The sequence below is a fragment of the Chaetomium fimeti genome, assembly GCF_033439085.1.
Source record: "Chaetomium fimeti strain CBS 168.71 chromosome Unknown B0H64scaffold_7, whole genome shotgun sequence".
Classification (NCBI taxonomy): Eukaryota; Fungi; Ascomycota; class Sordariomycetes; order Sordariales; family Chaetomiaceae; genus Chaetomium; species Chaetomium fimeti.
In genome coordinates, this window is record NW_026944335.1 from 1,047,355 (window position 1) to 1,073,898 (window position 26,544).

The 26,544-nt window shown below is 57.3% G+C and overlaps 9 protein-coding genes across 9 annotated transcripts; 6 read left to right on the forward strand and 3 right to left on the reverse strand.

Moving 5' to 3' along the window:
- Positions 1–168: 168 nt before the first annotated feature.
- Positions 169–1,494, reverse strand: B0H64DRAFT_467223 (chaperonin 10-like protein). The gene has a single exon (XM_062807710.1). It carries the CDS (start codon positions 1,399–1,401, stop codon positions 376–378), a length of 1,026 nt encoding a protein of 341 aa, XP_062655895.1. The 5' UTR covers positions 1,402–1,494; the 3' UTR covers positions 169–375.
- A 1,969-nt stretch (positions 1,495–3,463) lies between these two features.
- B0H64DRAFT_365254 (carbohydrate-binding protein) lies at positions 3,464–4,808 on the forward strand (the record flags this gene model as incomplete). The annotated part of the gene is made up of 2 exons (XM_062801870.1): positions 3,464–3,695; positions 3,791–4,808. The coding sequence occupies exon 2, from the start codon at positions 3,801–3,803 to the stop codon at positions 4,806–4,808; it is 1,008 nt and encodes a 335-aa protein (XP_062655896.1). The 5' UTR covers positions 3,464–3,695; positions 3,791–3,800.
- Positions 4,506–6,398, reverse strand: B0H64DRAFT_406507 (uncharacterized protein). Its single transcript, XM_062804505.1, has 3 exons — positions 6,137–6,398; positions 5,429–6,077; positions 4,506–5,337 (listed from the first exon to the last, which is right to left on the reverse strand). Exons 2-3 carry the CDS (start codon positions 6,027–6,029, stop codon positions 4,976–4,978), a joined length of 963 nt encoding a protein of 320 aa, XP_062655897.1. The 5' UTR covers positions 6,030–6,077; positions 6,137–6,398; the 3' UTR covers positions 4,506–4,975.
- A 42-nt stretch (positions 6,399–6,440) lies between these two features.
- On the reverse strand, positions 6,441–9,407 carry B0H64DRAFT_435146 (PX-associated-domain-containing protein; the record flags this gene model as incomplete). Its single annotated transcript, XM_062806124.1, has 4 exons — positions 8,312–9,407; positions 8,018–8,263; positions 6,686–7,961; positions 6,441–6,476 (listed from the first exon to the last, which is right to left on the reverse strand). Exons 1-4 carry the CDS (start codon positions 8,971–8,973, stop codon positions 6,441–6,443), a joined length of 2,220 nt encoding a protein of 739 aa, XP_062655898.1. The 5' UTR covers positions 8,974–9,407.
- Positions 9,408–10,270: 863 nt separating this feature from the next.
- On the forward strand, positions 10,271–12,334 carry B0H64DRAFT_419679 (Cupredoxin; the record flags this gene model as incomplete). The annotated part of the gene is made up of 3 exons (XM_062805400.1): positions 10,271–10,528; positions 10,585–12,073; positions 12,144–12,334. 3 exons carry the CDS (start codon positions 10,271–10,273, stop codon positions 12,332–12,334), a joined length of 1,938 nt encoding a protein of 645 aa, XP_062655899.1.
- Positions 12,335–12,581: 247 nt separating this feature from the next.
- B0H64DRAFT_227721 (uncharacterized protein) lies at positions 12,582–13,734 on the forward strand. Its single transcript, XM_062799676.1, has one exon. The coding sequence runs from the start codon at positions 12,828–12,830 to the stop codon at positions 13,659–13,661; it is 834 nt and encodes a 277-aa protein (XP_062655900.1). The 5' UTR covers positions 12,582–12,827; the 3' UTR covers positions 13,662–13,734.
- A 622-nt stretch (positions 13,735–14,356) lies between these two features.
- B0H64DRAFT_419680 (Thiolase, N-terminal domain-containing protein) lies at positions 14,357–18,143 on the forward strand (the record flags this gene model as incomplete). The annotated part of the gene is made up of 4 exons (XM_062805401.1): positions 14,357–14,419; positions 14,480–15,191; positions 15,300–16,028; positions 16,900–18,143. The coding sequence occupies 4 exons, from the start codon at positions 14,357–14,359 to the stop codon at positions 18,141–18,143; spliced, it is 2,748 nt and encodes a 915-aa protein (XP_062655901.1).
- A 3,215-nt stretch (positions 18,144–21,358) lies between these two features.
- B0H64DRAFT_365270 (hint-domain-containing protein) lies at positions 21,359–24,304 on the forward strand. The gene is made up of 3 exons (XM_062801871.1): positions 21,359–22,057; positions 22,112–22,483; positions 22,536–24,304. The coding sequence occupies exons 1-3, from the start codon at positions 21,644–21,646 to the stop codon at positions 24,177–24,179; spliced, it is 2,430 nt and encodes an 809-aa protein (XP_062655902.1). The 5' UTR covers positions 21,359–21,643; the 3' UTR covers positions 24,180–24,304.
- An 851-nt stretch (positions 24,305–25,155) lies between these two features.
- On the forward strand, positions 25,156–26,531 carry B0H64DRAFT_406524 (60S ribosomal protein L13). Its single transcript, XM_062804506.1, has 6 exons — positions 25,156–25,242; positions 25,333–25,366; positions 25,437–25,483; positions 25,551–25,648; positions 25,707–25,767; positions 25,837–26,531. The coding sequence occupies exons 1-6, from the start codon at positions 25,240–25,242 to the stop codon at positions 26,233–26,235; spliced, it is 642 nt and encodes a 213-aa protein (XP_062655903.1). The 5' UTR covers positions 25,156–25,239; the 3' UTR covers positions 26,236–26,531.
- The last annotated feature ends 13 nt before the right edge of the window (positions 26,532–26,544 follow it).

Consider the following 26,544-nt stretch of genomic DNA (forward strand, 5'->3'; position numbering starts at 1 on the left):
CAACTTTATGTTTGAGTAACGAACTCGAGGCGTCCGGCAGTTGAACCGCAAACCTGTCCTGCATTCACGACATGCTGATGAAGACGGCCACAGAAATTGGTTGAGTAAAGTACCCTACCTCGAATAAAGATAGCTCCCGCGGCTCTTTGAAACCATTTCAATCTATTTCCCTACCTGGTATATTTCTAGCCGCGCGGGCCTCGCATTCTTCCTCAGCTATCTCGATGCTTGCTCATAGACACGACGCTGGTTCTCTCTGAAAATCCCCGGCTGTGGTTGGCCGAAGTCACCTCACCGGACGCGTTCCCTCCGCCCTCCTGTTTTGACTTCTGCCTCCCAATGACTTGGCAGCCGGGAGACCGAGACTACCAGCCATTAGATTGGCACAACAATCTTGACCCCGCTGACACCGGCTTTAAGCTTGTCCAAGGCTGCGTTCAAACCATCGAGACCGCCTCCCTCAATCTGAATATGGGGGCTTGGGACAACAGAACCCGACTTGAGATTGTCCTGCAACCACTCATGGAAGCACTGGTACATGTGCTTGTCCCTCTCCGCCTTATCTATTGAAGGGAAGTTGAACTTGATCTCGGTATTGTCGAGCGTCGGGTGGTCCGGGAGCAGGACCGGCGAATGGGCGACCCTGGCGGGGGCGTCCCCCTTTGTCTCTCTGAGCACGTCCAATGTGGGCTGCAAACTGTCGGGGACGGCGCAGTGGGCCGTGTGCAGCTTGACGCCGTCCTTCTTGGCGGCGGTGATGATCTGCGCGACAACGTCGCTGTCCTTGTAGTCAAAGACGGCGTCGGCGCCGAGCCCCTTGAGGTAGGCGTGGTGCTTGGGGCTGGCGGTGGTGTAGACGGTGAAGCCTAGGATCCGGGCGGTTTGGATGGAGAAGCTTCCGATGCTGCCGGCACCGCCCCAGATCAACACGCCCTGCTTATCCTCCGGAGTGTACCTGGTGTCGATCGGGATGCCGATGGTCGTCCACGCGGTCAAAGCCGTCACGGCGGCGATGGGGAGAACAGCGCCTTCCTCGAAGGAGAGGGCATCCGGGAGCGGGATGACGGTCTCGAACGGGACCACGGCATATTTCTGGAAGGCGCCGTAATCGGGCGAGCCGTTCTGGTAAAAGGAGGAAACGAAGGCGAGGACACGGGTGCCAGGAGTAACCGTAGAGACATCGGAACCCACTTTGGCGACGATACCGGCCGCGTCGCATCCGATAACGGCAGGGTAGGCGGGCACTGGAGGGAAGTTGGTATCGCGCTGGAGGTAGTCCATTGGGTTCAGAGCGACGGTCTTGACTTCGATGAGAACCTCGGCAGGTCCGGGCTCAGGGGTGACGCGTTCGTCGACCACCAATGGACCGCCCTCCTTGAGGAGGATAGCAGCGGAATGCATAGTGAATGTCTAAGCAACAGGGTAACCGTTGACGTAGCCTTGATCTTGGTGATGTCGCGGATTGGTATAAAGAAGAAGGAGGGTTCAGCTCCCAGCCCCCTATTTTGTTGCTCAGAATAGATGCCCAAGGTGGAGTGCTCCGGGGAGTTGAGCCATTCGGACTCGAGCCTAATTCCGAGTTGGGGGCTGGCTTTCCCGACCTTGGCAAGCTGAAGCAGGCGATTCCAGTCCCACAAGCTGGTCGTTGGCCTTACGGCTCGCCCACTTCGCGGCCAAGGTGTGGATATTCCGTGTGAAGAGACAATAATAGGTGGAAACGGCCGCCGCCGGCCTTGCCTTCGGATGATTTCGCCGCGGGATCAAGCATAGTGACATGCTGTCGGCAGCAGTCGACTACCAGCAATTATCAAGAGATTTCATTATCAAACGCTGTAGAGGGACGCTAGCCGGACTACGAGATAAACACACGCTCCAACGACATCTGAGAATAAGACTGAGATCCATCTGCGCCATACATATACTGTTGAGTGCAAGCTCTTCTCAGAGAACTTTGTTGTCATGTCAGATATAATTATCCATTAAATAAACAAAGGGTCTTATCACAACTCGCGTCTGATTATTCAGCCTTCGTAGGTAGGTTTCTGTTGATATCCTACGGTGTATTGTGCCACCCATCATCTTTGCAGTCAATACTTGAAGTTTCCGGGAAGACTTTCAGGGGGTGTGTGGTTTCTATGTACAATAAAAATGATAACAGTAAAGGACCAACCTAGCGTTGCAGAGTAGCCGAGACTGCAGAGTGCAGAAGGCTGACGGCACGGGAGACCCACGAGTACACCACTTTGGAGATCTCAGCAGGAAGCCCTAAGACCACTAAAACGGAAGAGGTACAGATCTGTACAGGGCGGAAGAGGTTCTGCTGGCGAACAGGGGAGCTGGCGAGCTGCCAGGCTGTGAGGCACAAATGATGTTAAACCGTGCTGTAAACATCCCAGTCGGCCCTCATCTCCTGTTGCATTATTTCTCCTTACCCGCTGCTGCCGCCGACTGACACCTGCCCCTCGGTATCCCACTTTGAAGCTTTTCGGTCCGACGGCCGAATGCCCAGAACACTCGGTGGAACCGTAGGGTCAGCCGCATCGTGATGGGTGAGAGAGTGTGTGTGTGATATCGACCAGATGAAGACGAATGCAGATGCATGAGGGCAGATGGACAGGGGGGAATATGCCGGTATACACAATGCCCGCATGTTGCCAAACATGCAGCCAACTATCTAGAATCGGTGAGCAAGTGGCCAGCTGAAATTGGGAAGCAGAGATATCCGAGACCTTGCAGCTGGGCGCCTCTTCCGACTCCCCGCATCCTACCTAGAACAACTGCTCGCTGGCCGAACCCGCAATGGATTGGCTTCTGTTATGCCGGGGTAGGTAGTGGGTGTGGTACATGTGTATGTGCAAGTCTGAGTTCAAGAGTATGACTGGGCATGAAGGGCTTGGCTTAATTAAGTGACGGGAGTTCGTGGCGACCCCGTTTGGTATCGATCGGGCGGGATCTTCCAGGCCGATCAGTTCAAGCTCTCGGCCCGGCATTGATCACATCCGTGACAATGCACATACACACATACGCCCACCGGGATCACAGCCTCCCTCACCTGGGACTCGGGCTTCGTGTAAACAAGGACACCCTGGAGTATCTACTCCTGAAGATGCCACGTCGCGTATTCTACCACCCTGACAAATCATCGTCGAAGGCCCTCTTCCGGTAGCTGCAACAATCCGATGTCCGATATCCCACTCCTCTCCGATGCCCATCGGAATAGACTCAAACCTCGTAGCACTCCGCGCGTGTGGGCGGCTGAACGAGGGGAGCTGAACCTACACCAGAATGGGATCGAAAGAGGCGAGCTGAGCCTGCAGAGCAATAAAATTGATTAAATTGATTGGGTGTTTTGGTCACAGTGGTGATGTTTCACAAGCCCCTTGGCAGCTGGCTTGAAGATCATGGCAAACAATGACATGAGCGAGAAACTCGGAACTTGGTCCATTCACCCTCAGCCGCTTGAAGCACCCGTCTCGTGGTTCGACTCGAGCCTCCATTAGATGAAGGGGTACCTCTTGCCGTATAGGGAACGATGCATCTGGAAGCCGAGATTCTCATGGGTATATATATATCTCCCTCCTGGACCCCCGATCCGTGACCTGTCCCCAGCACTCAGCAGCACCAACAAACATATCAGAGCAATCACACCCACAACTACCAAGCAAAACGCAATAGCAAGCAACAAAACCGTCCAGGTCAGTCACGCCTGATCACTCCTCACACCCCCCGTAGTAGAGTTGGATGATGGTTTGGTGACCATGTCACATCGACACTTGCTGATAGAGAATAGGGCATTCAAAATGGCTACCGAAATGCTCATGCACTCCCCCATTGCCGTGGTTTCGTGGGCCAAGAACCGCCTGGACTTATTCGGCATCGGAACCGACAAACAAATGTTCCATAAGGCATGGAACGGCACCAGATGGAGTGCCAACTGGGAACCCCTCGGCGGTGTCTTCACTAGCCATCCCGCGGTAGCCTCGTGGGGCCCCAACCGCATCGATGTCTTCGGCCTCGGAACCGATAAGCAGATGTTTCACAAGTGGTGGGACGGCAGCAAGTGGAGCTCTGGCTGGGAAGGCCTGGGTGGTGTCTTTACTAGCCAGCCGGCCGTCGTCGCCTGGGGCGAGAACAGGCTGGATATCTTCGGCCTCGGCACTGACAGCCAGATGTTCCACAAGGCATGGGACGGCAACAAGTGGAGCGCCGGCTGGGAACCCCTCGGTGGCATCTTCACCAGTCCCCCAGCCGTCGTAGCTTGGGGCGAGAACCGGCTCGACATCTTCGGCCTGGGAACCGACCATCAGATGTTCCACAAGGCATGGGACGGCAGCAAGTGGAGCTCTGGCTGGGAACCCCTCGGTGGTGTTTTCTCCAGCCTCCCGGCCGTATGCTCCTGGGGCGCCAACCGCCTCGATATTTTTGGTCTTGGGACCGACAGCCAGATGTTCCACAAAGCATGGGACGGCAGCAAGTGGAGCGCCGGTTGGGAGCCTCTCGGTGGCGTCTTCACGAGCGCTCCCGCTGTGGTGTCTTGGGCCTCCAACCGGATCGACATCTTTGGCCTCGGGACGGACCACCAAATGTACCACAAGGCATGGGCTGGTGGATGGCATCCCTCTGTCAAGGACTGGGAGGCATTGGGCGGCAAGTTCAACAGCGCCCCGGTGGTTGTGGCTTGGGGTGACCAGCGCTTGGATGTCTTTGGGCTGGGGACTGACAACTCGCTGTTTCACAAGGCATGGGCTGGGGCATGGCATCCTTCCGCAACTGGTTGGGAGGCCCAGGGAGGAGTCTTCATTGGCTAGATTGTAACTTCAAGGTTCCCTCAGAATAACTGATGGTACAGCCATGGTACGAAAAGAGACATAGCCCCAGTCTAGCTTGTGATATTCACCCTTCCATCTGCTGTTTCGGCGGAGTCCGGGCAATCGGCTAGGTCGAGGCAGAAAATATATGGTTTCTCTTACCCCGACTACCAGTGTGTGTCGTGGTCTTCTCCCGTCCGAACGCACCACGTACATAGACCGTGGGCATGTCCGTGCTGGTCCTCCGCAAACTTGTCCGCTATAGATCGAATGAGGCGAACCCGCTGGTCAACAGGCTCGAGCGTGGCAACCTTATCCGTGGCAGGTAGATCGTCGCCTTGCCTCAAGGTTTCAAGGATCCTGGACAGGCTCGCGTTTCCGAGGCCGCCGACACTGAGCACGAGACCGGTGCAACAATCCGCTTCATGTTTGCGCTTCTTTGGACCTGGGCCATATTGCCAGCCATCGCCACGCAGCACGTCCATTAGTAACTTCATTCGCAGCCTGTTCCGCGCCTCCTCTAGCATGGCTGATTGACACGCGTTAGTACCGTATTAACCCGCGCCGCCCCAAGGGCCACTGATTGCCCCAAATAGCAACCAACAAGAGGTACGGCTTACCTGCGGTGTTGAATAGCATCACGTGGTCCATTACCGCCTCATGATTTCTGACAAGGTCGATGTAGGATCCCTCGTGGTTGAATATCAGCGCAGATGTTGCCTCTGCGAAGGCTTCCTCTTCTTGGAAGAGATACGCCGACAACGCCAAAGCCCACAGCTCCTCCGGATCGTTGATCCCTTTACAACCAATCCAGGCCCAAATCGCAAAGGCGAGCGAAACGAGGCAATCGTACTTGTCACCCGCGAGAGCCACCTGAAGAAGCTTGTTGGGGCTAAGCTGTTCGGGAACCTTGTTGTTGCGACCGTGGATGATGTTGAGGATAATCTCGATGGCGTCTGCATCGTCTTCGGGAAGTTCGATCTCGACCGGACCGGCTTTCACCGAACTGGTTTCTGCCGAACTGGTTTCTGCTAGTCGCTGTCCCTCCTTGAAGTTGGGGCCAAGCATTGCATCCAGAACAGGCGACGCTGTTTTGACGAAGAGAGAGTGGACTCTGATCCTTCTCTGCGTGGGACCGACGATGAACACAACATCGCCATCCGGCGCGATGTCGACGGTAATCGGGGCGCTGTCTTCATTCGAGGGAGTGACCGAGGCCATGATCGCTGTTGATACCTTCTATTTCCTGAAGAAGGAAGGTTGTCTGTCCTTTAATATTTTTAGGACTGGGGACCAGAATGAGGGAGATGGATTGAGGTGAAAAATACCTGATTTATTTATCTATTTTCCGTTCGTTGGAAGGCAGGTATTTCGATCCTGTGTAAGTATAACATGGGACGAGGCCAAAAAGAGTGGGCCAGCGAGGTGCTCGTTAATCCAAGAGAGCTTTCACCCAAAGAGTAGACGTGCGAGGTCGCACGGTGAGCACCGACCTGGGCAACCAAATTGTGTTCGTATAATACAAATCACAACAACGCTGACCCGTTTCCGGACAGCGGGATCTTCTTCAAACCAACCACACCACTCGTCTATAATCCTCACCCCCCCATCCCCCATCCACCACCCACTCACCTACAACCCCCCGGCACCCATCCACCACCCACTCCCCTACAACCCCCCAGCAGCACCTATCAACTCCCACCCCCACCCCTCCCCTTCACCAACCCGCCCACCAACCCCCTAAACCCCTCCCCCAACGCCTCCACCACACACTTAACATCAACCACCGCCATCTCCTCCTCCCCTCCCCTATCCACCACCACCCCTCCATCCCCAGTCCCAGTCCCAGCCCCAGCCCCAGCCCCAGCCCCACGAACCGACCCAATCTTCCCGCGCGCCAACACCCCTTTAACATCCCGCCCCGTCCTCAGCGGCCCAGCCCCGGGCGTGGCGCTGGCCGGCGCAATGACGGTGTCGTCCATGAGCTGCTGCCAGCGGGAGAGGTACATACCCGGGCCGGTGAAGGACCTGTTGCTCAGGTCCGGGTTCGGATTCGGGCTGGGGGAGCGCGGGGTGGTGCGGCCGGATCGGGACCAGTACGAAGGGGAGAAGTAGGAGGTGGGGGCTGTTGTTGTTGCTGCTGTCGTTGTTGTTATGGGTGGTGCGGTTGCGGAAGGGGTTGTGGGGCCACTGGGGGTAGTGGCGAGGGTAGAGATTGCGGCCGTGATGGTGGCGGTGGTGGTGGTGGTGGTCGACATGTTGTCGAGGATGCGCTGCATGCGGGTCAGGGAGAGAGCCTCGAGCTGAGAGAGGTAGGTTGCGTGGGCGTCGATGGCGGGGAGGATGCGGGCTTGGGTGGTGGGTGGGAGGGCGGTAAAGAGGTGCTGCAGGGGGCTGCTCAGGGCGCCGGCGGCTCCGGGGCGGTCGTTCTTGTTGTCGGTTTTAGAGGCTGCAGGAACTTCCGGGTTCTCAGGTTGCCGAAACACCTTGATTGTCTCCTTGGCCCAGGCGCAAAAATTGTCCCGGATTTCGGGACATTGGCTGGCAACTTGGTGCAACCAATTGTAGAGGAGCTGGCGGTTGTTTCTGAGGAGGGCAACGTAGTCCTCTACCGAAGGAGCACGAGCCTCCGATGCTTCGGCTTTGGCTGGCGTCAACGAGCCCATAAGGCTCGAGGAGCCCTTTTTGTCTTTGGTGACGTTGATAAAGGCAGTAATAAACCCCTCTGCGGCCGATAGGTGTTCGCGGAGATCGACCTTTTGGTGGATGGTCCTGATCATGGACTCAAAACTTCCCACGGCGTCTTTGACGGCCTGGGTGAAGAGATCGGGGTTCTGGCGGCAGAATGCGTTGGAAATCTCATCACGATCTCGGGCCGCAAGCAACGCGGAGAGGTACTCCAAGCACTGTGTGTGTTGGGCCTCGGTGAGCGAGGATAGCAGGCTTGGGTTCGAGCGCTCCAGAATTGTGGCAGCGATCGACTGGGTCTTTTGGGCACTGGTATTCCGGATTTCGTGGTGTTCATCTCTCGTCATGTCGAGATACTCTTTGATCGCAGCAAGCTGCTCCTTTGACGCCCCCTTTGCTTTCTCGATGGCCTCAGCGGATTTACGAAACTCGGAAGCGTCCCAGGACAGTACTAGCCAAACAATCCTGCAAGCGTTAAGACCTGGGCTCAAACAATAACAATCAAACGAATGGATCCATACCTTTGGAGCAGGTTCATGCCGTCGTCGGCGTTTTGTGTTAGGCCAACCCAGTTCGAGAGCGCGCCCACGCCGACCTTGGCGAGCAGCAGACGTACCATTCCATTGAGCATACTTGCTGCATTGCCTATGCGGAGTGTCTGCTTAACCATGGAGTATGGCAACAGCCTATGGACGTTCTCCAGCAGCTTCAACAAATAGGGACCTTCGGGTGACAAGATGAAGACATAATGTATCAAGGTTGCCAGGCTAGATTCGGGTCAACCTCTGGCCACCTGATGCACCGTTCAGACTCACTGAAGTATTATGTAGTCTGCGGCAGCTTGTACGGCCGGGGAGTGTTCTTCAAGACTGTCCTTCTCGGCGGCGCAAGAGAATAGTTCGTCGATCAAGTTCCCGTAGACGAGCTCCTGGACGCCGTCCTCCCATGCCCTGGCCAGATCCCGGGCTTCAGACCTGTCATACTCCCCATACAGGCTTCGGTTTGCACCGTTTTCAACGCCCCCGAGGATCCCTCTCGATACGGTCTCATGAATTGCCGAGGACGCAGTAGCCAGCGTCTTTCGAGTGCCCAAAACGCCTTTGTCGTATGATTCTGAAAGCTCTGCCTCGGAAAGCTTCTCGAGGATGCCTTGGAATCTTACGTGCCAAAATTCGGGAGGCAAATCTCGAACGCCTGGAAACGGCAGCACAATGCTCTGTAGAAAGCCGGCAAGTAACGGCGCTGCCGAATGTCCGGCGTATGACGGCGCGTCGTTGGATTCGGAGGAGCGGCGAGCAAAGGGATACCCATATTCGGAGATGGCACGGGGATCCTTGAAGCTCTCCACCTCTGCATAAGTTTCGTGGTGGGTGAGGATGTCGAAGAGGGCATGCAATTGGGATGAAGTTAGGGTCCTGGAGGGTTCAGGGACGGAAATGGCAGGTTCCGCAGAACCATCTGTTGCCGGGTTTTCCATGCTGACGTATCCTTTCTGAGGTGAAGTGAAAGAAGGCCACGAGTCAGGAACCCGAGGGCGCGCAGTTCAAAATTGAGTGATAATAATTAACGATGGAATTGATCGGATATGATTATCGCAAAAAAAATGAGAGGTTCACTAAGGGCTGTCGGGTATGGGATTTGCCAGGCCATTTTGGGATAAATGGATTTCCCAGGCTAGGATGACGGGATTGCTGACCAGCCCTGAGGTGCCCGCTCCGTGAGCTTCGTCTTGATTGAGGCTTCCAGGTTCCTGCTTTGAGATGTGACGTCGGCCCGGGTGCAAGCGCTTCGAGGTGAGCTCCCCAAGCAGCTGTGAGGGGCAACCCTCGCCCCTCTCGAGCCCCTGTAATTACAGTTTCCTCCCTTCCCATGTCAGCACCCCTCCAGTCTGTCCCTTCCCCACCACGTGCCCACCTCCTGCCATCAACGATTCGATCAACACCATCAACAACATTAACAATACGAACATCACCACCGGAATACTTGCGACCAATTAACGGCTTGACCATGAATTTTGGAAGGGCGAGTCCCGTGATGGTGGCATTCCTATACTCCCCGTTCCACCATTCGAAGACTCGATGCCAAAACGTAACGTAACACGACGTTGGTGACTTGCAGACTGCTATGTCAGGTCAGACGGCTCGGATTGGAAAGGAGAGAGCAGTGGCCGAAAATGTTTGCAGCTCAACTTTGAACACTGCATCGGCCGAGGCAGCATGCACATGCCTCCACCCGGCACCCTGAACGACTGCCGCTTCCAGCATCGCCATTTGCATACCAAATGTTGGGGGCCAGGGACAGAGCGACCTCCGCACTCCAGAGTCATGGCCTCCCATGGCCGGACGGTTCATCATTACACCGCGGGCACTTGCCTTGAGAGAGTCGGAGTCTGGAGTTCGCCTGCGTGGTTGCTTGCCACTCGTCTCCCCAACACACGCGCCTTCCCACCTTTGACGACAGGAGTGGCACCCCGAGAGCCCTGTTCACCATTCCGGCAGCCGGGCTTTCCCATCCCTAGCATGAGACGAGTGTCCTTCCCATATTCTGCGAAACCCCGGCGGGTGCAACTCCAATTCGACAGATGAACCGCTCGGGATGTCCTGCCGAACGCTTCAAACACCAAACGCATGGCAAGCGCGCACCGGGCGAGACTCGATGCAGCCCCGAGGTCAAAATGCCGCGCGCCTCAGACCAGGAACTTCTCCCTTCTCTCCGTTCTCTCTCTTCATCACCGACATTACCGTCTCTATTATCATCTCACAAACACAAGCAACATGTTACTCAATAAATTTTCCCAATTTCTACTTGTCGGCTGGCTCTCCAACACGCTGGCCGAGACTGTCGTCCACGATGACCATTTCACCCCCGACCACGTGCTCAGGGTAGCCGTTGCCCCAGTGATCTCTGGTTGCGAGATGCGGGATAATGTGGTGGTCAATGGGACGTCCCCGGGACCAGCCATACATCTGCTTCCTGGGGCGAGAACCTGGATCCGAGTCTACAATGACATTCCAGATCAGAACCTCACCATGGTGAGCAAAGCCGGACACACCTACTGCAGTTCAGACTTGGCTAACGGGATTCCTAGCACTGGCATGGCCTCTCCCAACGATTCGCGCCCTTCTCGGACGGTACTCTCGCCGCATCACAGTGGCCCATCCCCCCGGGCCATTTCTTCGATTACGAGATTGCGACCGAACTGGGGGATGCTGGTTCCTACTTCTACCATTCGCACGTTGGCCTGCAGGCGCTGAGTTGCACCGGGCCGTTAATCGTTGAGGACTGCGGCTCATCGCCTTACGCTTACGACGATGAGCGAATCCTCTTGTTCCAGGATTACTTCCAGCAGAAGAACCAGGACATGGTTGAGGGCCTGACGTCTGTACCGTATACCTGGATGGGGGAAACGCGTGGCATCTTCCTAAACGGCAAAGGCGTTGCGCTGGGTATGGCGGCCACCGAGGGCCCGGGCGGTGAAGCGAATGGGTTCTTTGGGAGCCGTCGCTACTCGGGTTCCGGCGCCGTCAATGGCAGCCCGGACTCCTGGGATGGAGTATTGGGTGATGACCAGATCCAACCCTCAGCTGAATGCACGCTCCCGGTCATCGACGTCGAGCCGGGCAAAACATACCGATTCCGCTTCATCGGTGCCACCGGCCTGTCCCTCCTGTCGATGGGTTTCGAGGATCACCCCATCCTTGTCGTCATTCAAGTCGACGGCGGCGAGTACAACTCAGCAGTGCCAGTCGACCGCATCCAGCTCGGCGGAGGCCAGCGGTTTGACGTCATTCTGCAAACCAAGACGGTCGAGGAGCTCGGAGACAAGGCCACCTACTTCCTCCAGTTCGAGACTCGTGACCGTCCCGAAACCTATCGCGGCTATGGCGTACTCCGGTATAATGTCAACTCGCCGGTCCCCCCTGCGCCGGTCGTTCCGGTCCTCGCCCTCCCCGCCAGAGTCAACGACTGGCTCGAATACACCCTCCAGCCTCTCGACCCCTCCAACGACCCCTGTCCGACTCCCGAAGAAGTCACCAGGCGCGTCACCCTCCTGGCCGAGGAAAAGCAAGACCCCATCACCGGCCGCCTCGCGTGGCATCTCGCGCACATGACTTGGACCGACGAGAGTCGCGACAAACCCGTGCTTGTCGACATCTACGAGCGCGGCCAACCCGCCATCCCCGACTACGAGGCCGCCGTGGCCAACTTCGGCTGGGACCCGGCCAACAGGCTCTTTGCCGCCCGCAAGGACGAAGTTCTCGAGATTGTGATCCAGAACACGGGCTCGCAGTTCAGCGGCGCCGCCGGCATCGTCGAGACGCACCCCTTCCACGCCCACGGCGCGCGCTACTACGACATCGGCGGCGGACCGGGCCTGTACGACGCCGACGCGAACAATGCCAAGCTGGCCGCCCTCAATTACAAGCCGATCAAGCGCGACACGACGATGATGTACCGGTACGGCGACGGCCGGGTGGCGCCCGGCGCGCCGGCCGGGTGGAGGGCGTGGCGCATGCGCATGTCTCACCCCGGCGTGTGGATGGTGCACTGCCATGTCTTGGGCCACATGATCATGGGTGAGTTTTATGCTCGGCGGAGTCGGTTGTGTTTGTTTTTTGTCTTGTGCTGACCTCAGGTGTGTTGCAGGCATGGAATCCCTCTGGGTGGTCGGCGATGCCGAGGACATCATCACGATCCCCTTGCCCGCGAGTGAGAATTACTTCACGTACGGCGGCAGCGTCTACGGCAGTGAGGTGCGGGCGCCTGCGGTTTATCACTATTTCGACTGCTGCACAAACAAGTGCGTTGACGCGAGGGCCAGCAACTGCACAAACTGATCTCGGAGGCGAGACGGAAGGTCCCTGACTCGTATTTGTTTTGTTTGTGGTATATTTGTATAACAGCGTAATGAATGGAGCGTTGCTTGGTGCATTTGTGCAGAATAGATCAGGATCATAGCCAAGACACTACCCCTTTTTCTTTTTGCTTGTGTTTGTCAGTTGTTGATGACAATCTCGTTGGTTGGGGCCAGCCCCTGTTAGCTGAGTTTCTGGCGAGATGACTCTTGTGAGCCTGACCGCCTGACGGGGGAGCGGAACCTGTGTCTCACGGGTATTTCCTTCTCACCATCCGTGGGCTTTTGTCTGGTTTTGTTTCCTGTCCATCCAACTTGTACACTCGTTGCGACGGCACCAGTCACTCGTTTACAGCCGAACGACGACAGTCCTTACCTGGGTATTCCAACACCATCACGATCACTACGAGCATCACTACTACGAGGAATCAACAACCACTACAAACACAAGCAGACCGAAAACCAAAGAAGAAAAGATGCCACGCCCAACGACCCTCTTCACCGCCGCCCTCGGGCCCCTCCTCGTGCTACTCGCCGCCGGCCCGGCCGCCGCCCGCACCGACTACGAGGGCTGCGTCTCCACCGAGCTGCCCGCCGCCCACAGCACCGTCTGGTACGTCCCCGGCACCGGCGAGCTGTGCGAGCCCGTCGACTGCGGCGGCGGCCGCGCCCCGCCCAAGACGGTCCCCGGCTGCCCGGCCTACAAGGGCACCGAGACGGTCGAGCCCAAGTTTTGGTCGGGGTTTGAGGAGGCGGTGGCTACGCCTGCGCCGGTGCCGACTGGTTCTGGGGGTGGTGATGGGAATGGGAATGGTGGGGATAAGGGGGAGGATGAGGGTGAGGGTGAGGGTGGTGAGGATGATAATGGGGGGCAGGGGGTGGGTGTTGGTGTGGGTGTGACGCCGGGCGGGGAGGCGAAGGGCACGATTACGGTTACCCTCGGTGGTGGGGGGGCGGCGGCGTCGAGGACGGGGACAAAGACGAGGAGTGGTGATGTGGAGGAGACGGGGGCGGCTGGGAAGGGTGTGGATGATGATGAGGATGAGGAGGATGGGGATGATGCGGAGGCGTCGCCGTCTCCGTCGAGTGGTGGTGAGGGGGGCAAGAAGCCCAAGGCTACGCTGACCAAGGTTATGACGGCTGTTGAGACGGTGGATGGCGTGGTCAGGCCGGTGCCGACTAACCATCCCGAGGGTGATACGGCGCATGTGACTGTCTCGACTGCTGGTGCGGTGCCCACGGGTGTTGTTGGGAAGGGAGTGTTTGGGGTTGTTGCGGGTGTAGCGGTCGCTGGATTGGTGCTTGCCTAGGTTCGTTGGTTGAGTGGGATAGCAGTGTCTGTGGGTTACTCGTAGTAGATTATAATAGAAATTGCCTCTCGGCTTCGTAGGGACACAGTGGTCGCGAAACGGTACGGTTTTATTTGTGTATTTGCTGGTGTCGATTCAACACTGCATCAGAAAATAATGAAGGCGTCTCCAAATTTACTTTCTCGGCGCGGCACTGAAGCGCAATTGGAAAATGCCCCACCAGCCCAAGGCGGTGGCAGTTGGCGGTATCTCGGACCTTTTGGGTTAGCGGAGGCAGGCCAGCCCCTTCCGTTCTTGCCCTCAGCTTTCGTCCACTGGGCAACGGCCGGGCACATCGAGTAGGCTGGGGATTCTCCACCTCAATACTAGCAATTCCCGCCGCCATCCCGCGTTTGCTTTGGAGCGACTTTCGGATTGCCAACATCGTGAGCGCAAGAACTTGAGACGTCTCTATCAACTTCTGACGCTTTACGTGCTGCATATACCTCCCCTGCTCAATCCCTCGGTCCCCTTTTCTACCACTCACAGAAGGTCGGAGTGACGTGTTCCAGTGCCATTGCGCAGCTGCATTCAACGAATTGACAGCCGAACTGCTGCATCTCGCAACGACCGCTCGACATACATTTCTGGCCCCTTCACCATTCCCAAATTCCAACTGATATACTCGATAATTTACTTGCTCTCCTCGTTCAAAGATGTCACCAGACTCTGAGCCATCTCCGCCGATGGCCAATGGCCTCGCCGACGCGGGGCAGGGAGTCCATCTCGAGGAACCAACCACGCCGCTCGATGATGATTCCATTATTGCTTCGTCGCAGCAAAGCATCCCCCCAACAGAGGCGCCGGACTCCCCGATAGACCCAGGGTCCTCGTTCAAAACGGAGCTCAATGAAGATCGTGCAGCGTCGTCCGTCATCCCGTCATCGCTCACCCCACCTCCATCCTCCCAGGTAACCAACGCTGTTGGTGCGGGTGCCGTCAATTCACAACGCTCCGGTATCTTTTCGCCGCCGGCGACCGCTATCAACGGCGTCAAGCGCGAAATCGTGCCCGGCGAGTTTATCCCCCCGACCCAGTCCCAGATTGCCGATGCGTCGGTTGAAGAGCTCCGAAGCATGCTCCAGGGGTGCATGGCCGACCAGGCGCGACTCAAGATGGAAGCCGCCCACCACAAACTGCAGTTCAACATGCTCGCCCTCCGCGCCGAAGAGGACACAAAACGTGCCGCCGTCGAACACGAAATGACCAAGAAGGAAGTGCAAGTGTTGCAGCAAGCCGAGTGCGCACGCCAAGCCCGGCGTGAAATCACTGCCGCCTCTGAATCGACACAAGCCAAGTACCTGCAACTTAGGGCTTTGCATGAACTGGCGCTCGAGGAGAACGATGCTCTACACAACAAGGTCAAGGCGGCGAGGAAGGTGATACAACAAAAGGAGGACGTGATCGCCAGCCTGACAGACGAGCGGGAGTTGATGTTGAACCGCATCCGGGAGAACCGCGAACACTTCCACCAGCTCTGCAGCCCCGGAGGTATGTTCCATGGGGCCGTGACGCCCAAGCCCCAAGCTACAAGCCCTCAGCAGCAACGAGCCACCCCGCGGCAGACTCCTAGGGCAGCACACCGAGACAGCCATCGAGACCACAGCCAAGAAGGGTTTGCCGTCCTGCTTCAGGCGCTTTCCCAGGACAACAACAGCGCTCCCTCGACCCCGATCATCGGCCAACGCCCTGCACCCCGTGTCCCGTTGAAGCACACACGCAATGTTCAATCCATGTCTTCCCTGCCATCCACCCCGATGGCCCGTACCCCCGCAAACAACAGAGGACTCCTCCCGTCGATCGACCTCGTACCACAGACCGAGCCGCCACACCGGCAACCTCGCTTTGTGCCCGATGCACCAGCCACGCCCAAGCGCCAGGACCGGCGCAAGAGCAGAGAGAGCACGATCTCTGCCGAGGATAACCAGGAACTCGCGCGCCAGGCATTGCAGTCCTTTGTCTCTCGCGGCTCGCAGCATTCACAAAGCTCACGGCGGCGTCCGACAGATGAGGAGGCGGAGGGGGAAATCTACGAAAGCCAGGCCAGCCAAGCGGCTTCGGAGATGCTCCGCCGTGACGCCCGGGAGAGTTTCGAAGTCACCGGCTCAGTTGGGAACTCCAGGGATGGCACACCAGCGGCCGCAGACAGAAGCGCCAAGCTGCAGGCAAAATTGTTTGGGGGCCTGAATAAGGGCGGTCTGCCGTCGCAGGGAAAGCGGAAGTTCGGCGCGCATCATGGCGAGGTCGCCGATGGGTATTCGGTGCACGACCGCATCACGAGCCCGACTAAGAAGTTGCGGGAGGTTGGCGGGCTGAGGGACCCCGGCCGTGTTGGACTCGGGATACAGTATAGCAGGGACGTTTAACGCCGGGTCGTTAGGGAGTGGTAACAGAGGGGTGGTAACTGGGTTTTGGGTTCTATTCTTATGGGGGGCGGGGGGGGCCCACGGCGCAAGGAATTCTTATTCTCAAAATGGGCGTGATACCTACGAAAGGGTTCTCAGTTTTCGGCCGATGAGATTCAGTAGCTTCATTGGCGGAGTGAGGTGGATGGCTGCGGCGAAAGCGTGATATTCAAGGCGGCAATGGGAGGGTTGGTTTGCAGACTCGGTAGTTCATGGGTGATGCCCCTCAGACTGGCTCCGGCTTTTGTGGGCTTGTAGGGTAGGCAGATAGCAATTGAATCGCAATTGCTCTCCGATTAAGTACTGATATGCCATCTTGACCTGTTGTTTGTGACTTTGACTTGTTCCAGACCTCGGATATTGAATCCGGTCAACAATGCCGCCAAGAGCCCCTTGACTTCCGGACTCCGTCCCCTAAGGTGGGGACCCCGCGCTGCCGAATTGCATTGCCGCCGTTTGCCTCCCGGGTTTGTGTTTTCCCCTCTGCACTTGCCGGGAGGTTCGCATTGGATCTCCATCGGCTTCGCGGTCGCGAGTTGTCCCGAATGTAGTGCCGTCGGGAAGGTTTGTTGAATCTCAGCCTATTTGTCTTTCCAGCCAGCGTTCATTGTGCTTTTCCCATTGAGTGACTCGAGGTGTCAAGTCGAGTGAGTGTCTTGTAATTTGGTTGAACGCAACTGCCGAAACTCTGCATAATTACATCCATCGAAGCCTTTTCCCAGCTCACCATCGTCGTTTCCCTAAACACCAAACAAATTTCACTCACGACGGCAACATGGCCGCCCTCCCGAAAGGCCTCAAGGCCGTGCTGACCAAGGCACCAACCGACGTTGTCATCCTATCCTCACTCCGCACCCCCATCTGCCGGTCGTACCGCGGCCAGCTCAAAGACGCCTACCCGGAAGAGCTCCTCTCCGTTGTCCTCCGTGCCACTCTTGATAAGAACCCGCAACTTGATCCCGCTGCCATCGACGATGTCGCCGTGGGTGTCGTGCTCAACGAGCTCGGCGGGTCCAAAGCCGCCCGCATGGCCATGAACCACGTCGGCTTCCCGTCAACAACCTCCCTCTACACCGCCAACCGGGCATGCGCCTCGTCACTCCAGAGCATCACCCTCATCGCCTCACAAATCCGCACCGAGATGATCGACGTCGGCATCGGCGCCGGCATGGAGAGCATGACGCGCAACTACGGCTCCAAGGCCATCCCCGTCGACGTCTGGCCCGCCCTGCGCGAGTCCCCCGTCAAGGACGCCGTCGACTGCGTCATGCCCATGGGCCTGACCAGCGAGAACGTCGCCAGCCGGTACGGCGTGTCGCGCGCCGACCAGGACGCCTTCGCCGTAGAATCCCACGTCCGCGCAGCCCGCGCACGCGAATCCGGCGCGTTCGACGCCGAGATCGTGCCCGTGACAACCCGCTTCCAGGAGGTCGACAAGCAGGGTAACAAAATCGGCGCGGAACAGACCATCACCGCCACCCAAGACGACGGCATCCGCGCGGGCGCGTCGGTCGAGGCCCTCGCCAAGCTGAAACCCGCCTTCAAGCCCGACGGCGGCGCCAGCACGGCGGGGAACTCCAGCCAGGTCAGCGACGGCGCCGCCGCCACCCTGCTCATGCGCCGCAGCACGGCCACCACCCTCGGCCTCGCCGACAGCATCATGGGCAAGTTCGTCGCGGCGTCGGTCGCCGGGTGCGCCCCGGACGAGATGGGCGTCGGCCCGGCGCTGGCCATCCCCCGCGTGCTGGGCCAGCTGGGGCTGGGGAATGCGGACGTCGACCGCTGGGAGATCAACGAGGCGTTTGCGAGCCAGGCGCTGTACTGCGTGCGCGAGCTCGGGCTGGAGCAGGCGCTGGCGGACGGCAAAGTCAACCCCGACGGCGGCGCGATCGCGCTCGGGCACCCGCTGGGCGCGACGGGCGCGCGCATGGTGAGCACGCTCATGCATGGGCTGGGGAGGACGGGCGGGGAGGTGGGGGTGGTGAGTATGTGTATTGGGACGGGCATGGGGATGGCGGGCGTGTTCGTGAGGGAGTAAGTTGCTGCGTAGGGTGACCGGGTGGGAGGCCATAGTGTATATATACATTGTTCTTGAAATGCAATACCTTCGGGGGAGGGAAATGGAGAACTGACGGGTGCCGTCCGAATCTATCCACGTGTACAAACCTAGCATACACAATCGTTCCCAACTGTCATACCTAGGCATGATGGTACAGTAATGGGATTCTACCCCTGCCGAATGTATTCAGCCAACACCCGCCCCCCAGCCCTTCGGTCTAGAGTCTAGGTCCAGTTCCACTTTACATTTTAAGGGTTCCTTTTCACTAGTTGTGGCTTGGTGGTCCAACGCGGCGGCATAGCGCCTGTGAAGGCGTGGGTCAAGTGGTATGCGGGGTTCAAGTACAGGCCTAGTGGTGTTGTTTGAGTAGGGGGATGATAAATGGTTCGGTTTGGTTAGTGTGTAAATGGGGGTTGATTGGGACCGGGCTTTCTTACAAACGCCTTCTTCGTGTAGGACCATACTGCAAGGTAGACTCTAGAAGTACTGAATTCCGATTCGAGACTTATATACCATCGGCATCGGGGAAAAGAACACATAAGTGAAGGAGTGGTTTGGATCGTGATGCGTTTGAACGGCCAGGAGTACTGTATCATTGTAGCTTATTGGCTCACGTTTTGTTGTTGCCTATGTAGTTTCGATCTTACAAATTATCTCATCCATATGCTTCATTTTGTATTTCAAATTCATGTCTGCTATTTTCTTGATAATGTTTTCATTCCCGTTCGTGAATTTGGTACCCTGTACTTGCTTCACCAAACGGCCTTCTCAACTTACTACCAGCTCTGCGAAACATAATACTGGTAAGCTGTTCACATATTTATAGTATATTCAGAATCACATTGTAGATGCGGTCAACGATAAACCATGGTAGGAACATTGTCATAAACGGCAAGACTCAAAATCCAGACCACATTTAACTAGGCACACGTTCTCGTAATTCAGGAGAGCTGAAGGGGTGTCACTCATATGGCCAGATCTGACCCAAACGCGCAAGAAAAACGCTCTGCATTGAGCTACGAATACCAGGATATCTAACGCCTCACAACACGCCACTCGACTGACTCCCATCTTCATTCCAGATCAATCCTCGGGGTATCAACCTGTCCGAAACGGAACCGTCCGCCGCAAGCTAAAGCCAATGACGCCCATCCTAAAACTCCGGCAAAAATAGCAAGGATAACCACCCGTAGAAAACCGTTGGGTGGTACATGGAGAACTGCTAGACTCGGACTCGGAGTTCGAGCGCGCAGCCTCAGACGATATGGGTGAGCCTCATCCCCGCCCCCAAGAGCCCAACCAAGGGTGAATGGCGTAGACGGTTGGTGTTTGCCCGATGTACGAATAGACGTGCCGTCTAGGTCGACCCAGTAATTCGAGGCATCGTTCTTGGGAGGATAGTAATGCCGCCAACTGTCGCCGTCGAAGGCGCTCGCCAAAAAAAGGAAGGCCACGTTTCAACTCGGAATGGGCCTCGGTGTTGTGGATTTAGACGCAGTCGGTGCACTGGCTATGTTGGCAGTGGGAGCAAGAGGTGCTAATGACTAGCATGGACCCGCACTGGCAGCAGCGAGGTTGGTAGGCAGACATTGTGGGATAGATGGTGATGGTTGTTGGTTGAGGTATGGTTGCTTTGGGTTTGGTGTCGATCAAAGTGGACGCTGTTGTTTGGGATTTCTGGCAAGTTGTGATGCGATGTTGCAAGAAGGGACTCGAGGCGGGGAAGGTTTGATGGCTTGGTCGAGTGGTGTGAGGGAGGGGAAGAGGAAGAGAGGGAGGACTGAACAGATAATATATACCTTTACAGCTAGCCAGCCGCAGCGAGGGGAAGGGTGGCAAAGTTTTGCCCATGTCACAATGATGGTGGAAGGGTTCGGGGAGCCTCAGTCCTTTGTCTCATCTGGGAACGAATGAGAGAGCTCGGCTGCGGGATGGCGTCCCGGGGTACGGCAAAAGTCGGAACCATTTGCGCAAGGCACACCAGCTTACTGGCTGCCGTGCACTTGCCCCCAGCACAAGCTCAACGCCGCGGGATGTGTTTGAGACGGAAAAGGTGGCTCGAGGATTTGGGGGTGGGCTGCAGTCGTGGTCTGTTGCACTGCGCCTGCCTCCGGAAGCTCAGGGATCATCGTCGCTTCCCCACGGCCTATCATGCACCCCGGATTGGCTGGACTGACAAGCTGCTTCCAATGGGAGGAAGGCATGAGGTTTAAACATTTGCTAAGTGGTATTCTGCGGGGGCCGCGGCGGTGCTCTCCGCTGCCAATTTTGATGACATCAGTGGGGGTTCAGTACCCTGTCGAACCTGCCCGTCTTGAGGTTTTTCATCACAACTGAACAGAAAGAACAATTGGCACAATTGGAAACAGCTTGGAAAGTCTGGTGAGAGGCTGAAAGCTTGAATCGGTCACCCGGGCATGGGATAAAATTGATGGCTCGAGAGCTTGGGGCAGTGAATGAACGGTCAAACCACCAACCACCCGGGGTCAGGCTTTCGCTGCCTCGAGCCCGGACATCCTCCAAGCATTTGTTCTCAGGATGATCGCTTTTGACATACGGCGTCGACTCGTACCACTTTTTAACTATCACATGCGTGTTATGAGTGCCGTTCAATTTCGCGGTTGCTCACGTGCCAGGGGATGACGTCGCGTGGGAAGCTTGCCTGAAGGCCGGGCCAGAGAACCGAAAATCATCCGCCACGGTTCGGAAAGGTGGGTCTGTTCCTGTGGCAGACTCGAACATCAAACACACACACAAAGAGAGAAAGAAAGTGGATCCACCTCAAGACGGGAGTCCCCACCTGACCTTGTCCGGATTTAAGATTGCCACACAGAATCCTTCCACAGACTTGGAGGCACAAAAGATGGAAAATGCAAAGAAAGGGAACGGAAGGAACCACAAACAACTGGAATGAGACTCATTAAGAACCTCGGCGCGCTTTGGTGAACGGCCGACGGTATTTTTGAGTTGTCTTGTTGCATGCCTCTGCTTCTTCTGGCTGCCTCTCGAGTGGGGCGAGGGCGCCGGGGTTGAGGGGCTGTGGTCACTGGCCGGGTGTCAGACCGGCGAGACGGCAATCTGGCGACCTCGATTTGGCATTGACTCCCGTCGGCGGTATGAGTCGTCCCAAGGCAAGCGGCTTGGCGGCTAGGTTGGAAAGCGGTGGGGTTGCGTTGCCGCCTTGCGAAGAGCCACACAGTCAATGCTTCAACCAAATGTCGGCCAGGTTGTCAACTGTCGCAGAGAATGCCTAAAAAGCTGCCTTGGGCTCGGGGGAGAATTGACATGAGAACCCCTGGCCCCGAGTTCGCGCATTGCATGTTGATTCCGACGTGGAAAAAGTCATAAAGAAGGTTGTCTCCAAGGTGTCTCGCTCGGTCATTCCCCCGTTCATCGCGTCTTGCACTCCTAGATCACCAACGACATTGCTCAAGTCAACAACCTTGCTGTCGTGTAAAGAGAATCACGAGATCGACATTATGGTTCTTACAAGGAAACTCGGCAGTTGCCCGAACCACGGGGTCGGCAATGCTTTGACGGAGGACAACTTGACGCTCCCCCTCAGGTTGAACAAACCGAGCAACTCGCTCCAGCTCCAACTACACCCCTTCTCATCGGAACAAGAGACAGGGGGCCTTATCGTCAAGATCCAGCCGCCGAGGGAGCCCGAGGACGCAGACCTCCACCATGTTCCTTGCGACCTTGTACTGTCCATCGACGTCTCGGGTAGTATGCAAACCAGCGCTCCAGCCCCTTCCAAGCCCGGGGAGGCGGTGGGGGAGGATACTGGGTTGAGGGTGATGGAACTCGTCAAACACGCGGCCCGAACAATCGTGGAGACATTGGATTCCAGAGATCGCCTAGGCATCGTCACATTTACGAATCATTCCAAGGTGCGAATCCCTTCATGCTCGCTCCGCGATGCCTCGTTTTAACAAAAGAAAAAGGTCCTGCAACCCCTCACGCACATGACAGACGAGAACAAAGCCAAGACTCGTACGAATATCGAGAAGATGCAACCCGAGAGCTCGACGAATATGTGGCACGGCATCCGCGATGGTCTCGGCTTGTTCTCGGAGGCTGAAGATGGCCAGCCAGGCTCGACCGGCAGGGTACCCGCCCTGCTTGTGCTGACAGACGGCCTGCCGAATCACATGTGCCCCCCGAAGGGGTACGTTCCCATGCTACGAAGCATGGGGCCACTGCCAGCCACTATTCACACCTTTGGCTTCGGCTATTCACTCCGGTCGGGCCTGCTGAAGTCGATTGCTGAGGTCGGTGGTGGCAACTACTCGTTCATCCCCGACGCCGGCATGCTTGTGAGTCCAGGAGCTCTGATGTTTGACTTCCCTTAAGACTGACCAAACCCAGGGTACTGTCTTTATCCATGCTGTGGCCCACCTCCAGTCGACATTTGCCAACAATGCCAAGCTGCGCTTGACGTATCCGAGCTACCTTAAGCTTGAGGAGACGACAGGGGAAGCAGTCGGCAGGCAAGAGCCGGTTGAGCTGGAAGGTGACGTCCCGGAGCCCATGAGCTCGCTCACCATTCTTCTGGACAACATCCAGTATGGCCAGTCCCGTGACATCTACCTGCGCTATGGGAACCCCACAGCCGCCATCGAGAAGGAAGCCGGAAGCAACCCTCCTCCCGCCATCACCGCCGTTCTTGAATACCAGCATTTTACCCCGACCATACACCAAGCCGTTGTCCACCAAAGCGCTCTCGTCCCATCCCCATCCCTCGACCCAGCAGAGATTGCCTACCACATCTCCCGGGCCTCGCTCATCGCCTTCCTCGCAACGCTCTCCCCACTCGACGCCCAATTCGAGCACCAACCCCTCCGACTCCCACCCGGCGATTCCGTCGAACGCCTCCAATCCCTCGTCACCTCCCTCCCCGCCTCCAACCCCCAATTCGCCACCACCTCACCAGGCGGCGGCCACGCGGGCTGCCGCTCGCTCCTAACCGACATCTGCGGCACCACCACCACCACCACCACCACCACCACCACCACCACGGCCCCAAGCACCAACCCGTTGGAGTGGACGGGCCAGGTGGCGCTGGCCCTGCTGGACGAGACCTTCTACCAGCGGTGGGGGCGGCACTACCTGGCGTCGCTCGCGGGCGCGCACGCGCGGCAGGCGTGCAACTCGTTCAAGGACGCCGGGCCCTTGCAGTACGGCGCCGGCAGCGGCAGCAGCGCCCTCTTCGAGCGCTGCCGCGACCGCCTCGACAAGGTCTTTGATGCCCTGCCGCCGCCCGTGCCTGTGCTGAAGGGGAGGGGCGGGGTGCGCCATGCGCCGGTGCCGATGGCGAGGTATAATAACGCCGGGAATGGGTGTTTTGCCGGGTGCGTGCCGGTGTTGTTGGCGGGGGGGAAGGGGTTGGTGAGGATTGGGGCGTTGAGGGCGGGTATGCAGGTTGCGACGCCTTGCGGGCCAAGGAAGGTGGTGGCTGTGTTGAGGATGCCGGTGAGGAGGGCTGAGATGTGTGTTGTTGCTGCCAGCGGCGGTGCGTCGTCTAAGGGCAAGGGCCAGCTGCTGGTTACGCCGTGGCATCCGATTGCGCCGCGCCAGGGGAGCACGTGGGTGTTCCCCAAGGACGTGGCCGTGAGGTCGGTCAGGTACACCGGCGCTGTGTACTCTGTGCTGCTGGAGCGGCATCAGAACCCTGATGCCCACGCTATTCTGGTCGGTGGGGTGTGGGGTGTAACCATGGGCCATGGCCTGACGCAAGCGGGCAGTCGGGACGATGCGAGGGTGCACATGTTCTATGGCGCGTACGACTGGGTCAGCATCGCGTTGGCAGGACTGCCCACGAGAGCTGGTGTGACCCTGGGAGGGAGTTTGATCAGGGACCCCAAGACCGGTATGGTCAATGGGTTCAGCGCGGCCAAGGTGGGACAAGCAAAGGCATTGACGGTGAAGCCGAGGGTGGAGAGTCCCTTCGACCGTTTTTTAGCGAGCCTACGGGGTAATGTGCAGTTGCCGCCCATAGAAACTCAGGGGTAGAGAATGGTTTGTCTGAGGGACTGATACAGAAGAGCCTTTAGTTATTTGGAAATGATGTTTTCTTCAAAATGATCACAGGGCAGAACGATGATTTTTCACTGAAAGATTGTGTTAGTCCGCCTCAATATTCGCCCTGCCATACCTAACCCGGGAGAAGAATGATGATATTGAAACATTCCCTCGCATCTTGATACCATTTTGCTTAGCATATCAAGATCAATCTCCACAATGCATCATGTCTTGAGTTTTTATGCAACTTTTTCCCTCCATACAACCGGAGAGTAATTCGTTTTACTCCCGAGTGTGGCACGGCACCCCATGATAATCCAGACAGTCAAGACCAAACAACACTATGTCATGCCGGTTTTATCCGAAACAAGTGCCCCCATTTGGCTCTGGTTTAAGCACTGGCTGTCCGAGAAGAGGCTCTTCGTGTGAAGAGCCTTAAGAAGGAGAGTGGAGCACTCGCGGATATCGTAGGTATCTCTTGGTTTTAAGAGGCAAGGTCCAAGATACACATTGGGGAGGTCTTCTCCATCGATTGCAACGGTTGTGTGTATGATACGGGCCCGCGGAGTGAAATACAACTATCTCTTCAAGTCAAAACGACGGTTGAGGGCAGCAAGACAGTGGTGTGAGAAGAGCTAGACACTGCATGAACGGGGACCTTGACGTGCCTACTTAGTACCTGGTTCATTGTCTGGCGAGGTAGGCAGTGTAAGAAAGAACCCAACCGCACAACTATGTACAACAGCCCTTACGACTCCGGCTCTGGAGGCAACGGCACGCGGTGTCGAAACCTGGGTTGTGGTTGACGAGCGGCAACTGGCATCAGCTGGCACCAGGTGAAGCCCCGCCGCACCTGCAACTCGGGCTGTGGCTGCCCCACCATGGCTGATTTTGGCGAATTGGACCCACACACCGCCTTCATAGGGTTTCCAAGCCCTGCCAAAATTTTGGGAGCTTCCCCAAGCGAGTGACCTCCAAATTGCAACTGCTTCACGACCGGTGATTTATTCGACAACCAGAGGGACCGAGGGCTTGATCCACAACCGGCACAATGGTGAGTAATATGCTGCTCAGGCGATGGCAGATGCGATTGCGCATTCTATTTACTTCTGCGACGGTTTACTGATGCATCTCTGGCACACAGGCGATCAAGCACAACCAGACGATTCCCAACACCCGTGAGCACGACCCGACCGCGACGAGGGGTATTTTGCGCGAGGGACGAGAACGCTGACGCGAAATTATCAGACTTCCGCAAGCAGTGGCAGCGGCGTGTGCGGTGCCACTTCGACCAGGTTCGTAATATTGGGAAGCGCAGGACGACCAAGATAGACCACCATTCTGACCCGTGATGGAAAATAGCCCGGCAAGAAGGTCACCCGCCGTTTGGCGCGCCGTTCAAAGGCCGCCGCGGTCGCTCCCCGCCCGGTCGACAAGCTCCGCCCGGTCGTCCGATGCCCGTTAGTTTGCCCCGAATATTTGGTCGTGGGGAACCCGGAATCTAATTGGGATCCATAGCACCATCAAGTACAACCGCCGGACACGCCTCGGCCGTGGCTTCACGCTGGCTGAGATCAAGGTACGGATGACTGGTTTTGGGAACGGCGCCTGGGATGAATTCAGGAACGGGGTTCTAACATCAAAATAGGCTGCCGGCATCCCCAAGCACTATGCCCGCACCATCGGTATCTCGGTCGATGCGCGCCGCCAGAACCTCTCCGAGGAGGGCCTTGCCGCCAACGTTGAGCGCCTGAAGGAGTACAAGGACCGCCTCATCGTCTTCCCCCGCAAGTCCAACAAGCCCAAGAAGGCCGATACCCCCAAGGACCAGCAGACCGCCGAGACCACACAGCACATCCGCGCCTCGTTCGGCGTCGAGCAGCCCATCGCCGCCGGCCTCAGCGAGATCTCCAAGAGCGACCTGCCCAAGAACGTCGAGGGCGGTGCCTACAGGGCCCTCCGCAACGCGAGGTCGACCGCCCGCTACGTCGGTGTCCGGGAGAAGCGCGCGAAGGACAAGGCCGAGGCCGAGAACGCCAAGAAATAGAGGGTTTTCGGACGGGTCGGTGGCGACGGATAGGACGGTTCCCGGTGTTCGTTTGGCTGGTCTGGTCTGGTCTCGCTTTCTGCTTTTCCTGATAGTCCCGGGCGAGGAACGTGGATTCCTTCTGCTATGGCCGTGTAGTTTCGGGGACTTGCGTCAGGACAGGGTTCAGAAAGTTTACACGCATCATAGGGATTTGCTAGAGCATCGCAAATGAATGGACAGGAAAAAGCATGTCTGATGATGGCCAAGCAAGCCGCGTTGGTGTTGGGGTCTAATTGATTGATTTATGCTCTGATGTTAGATGAGTTG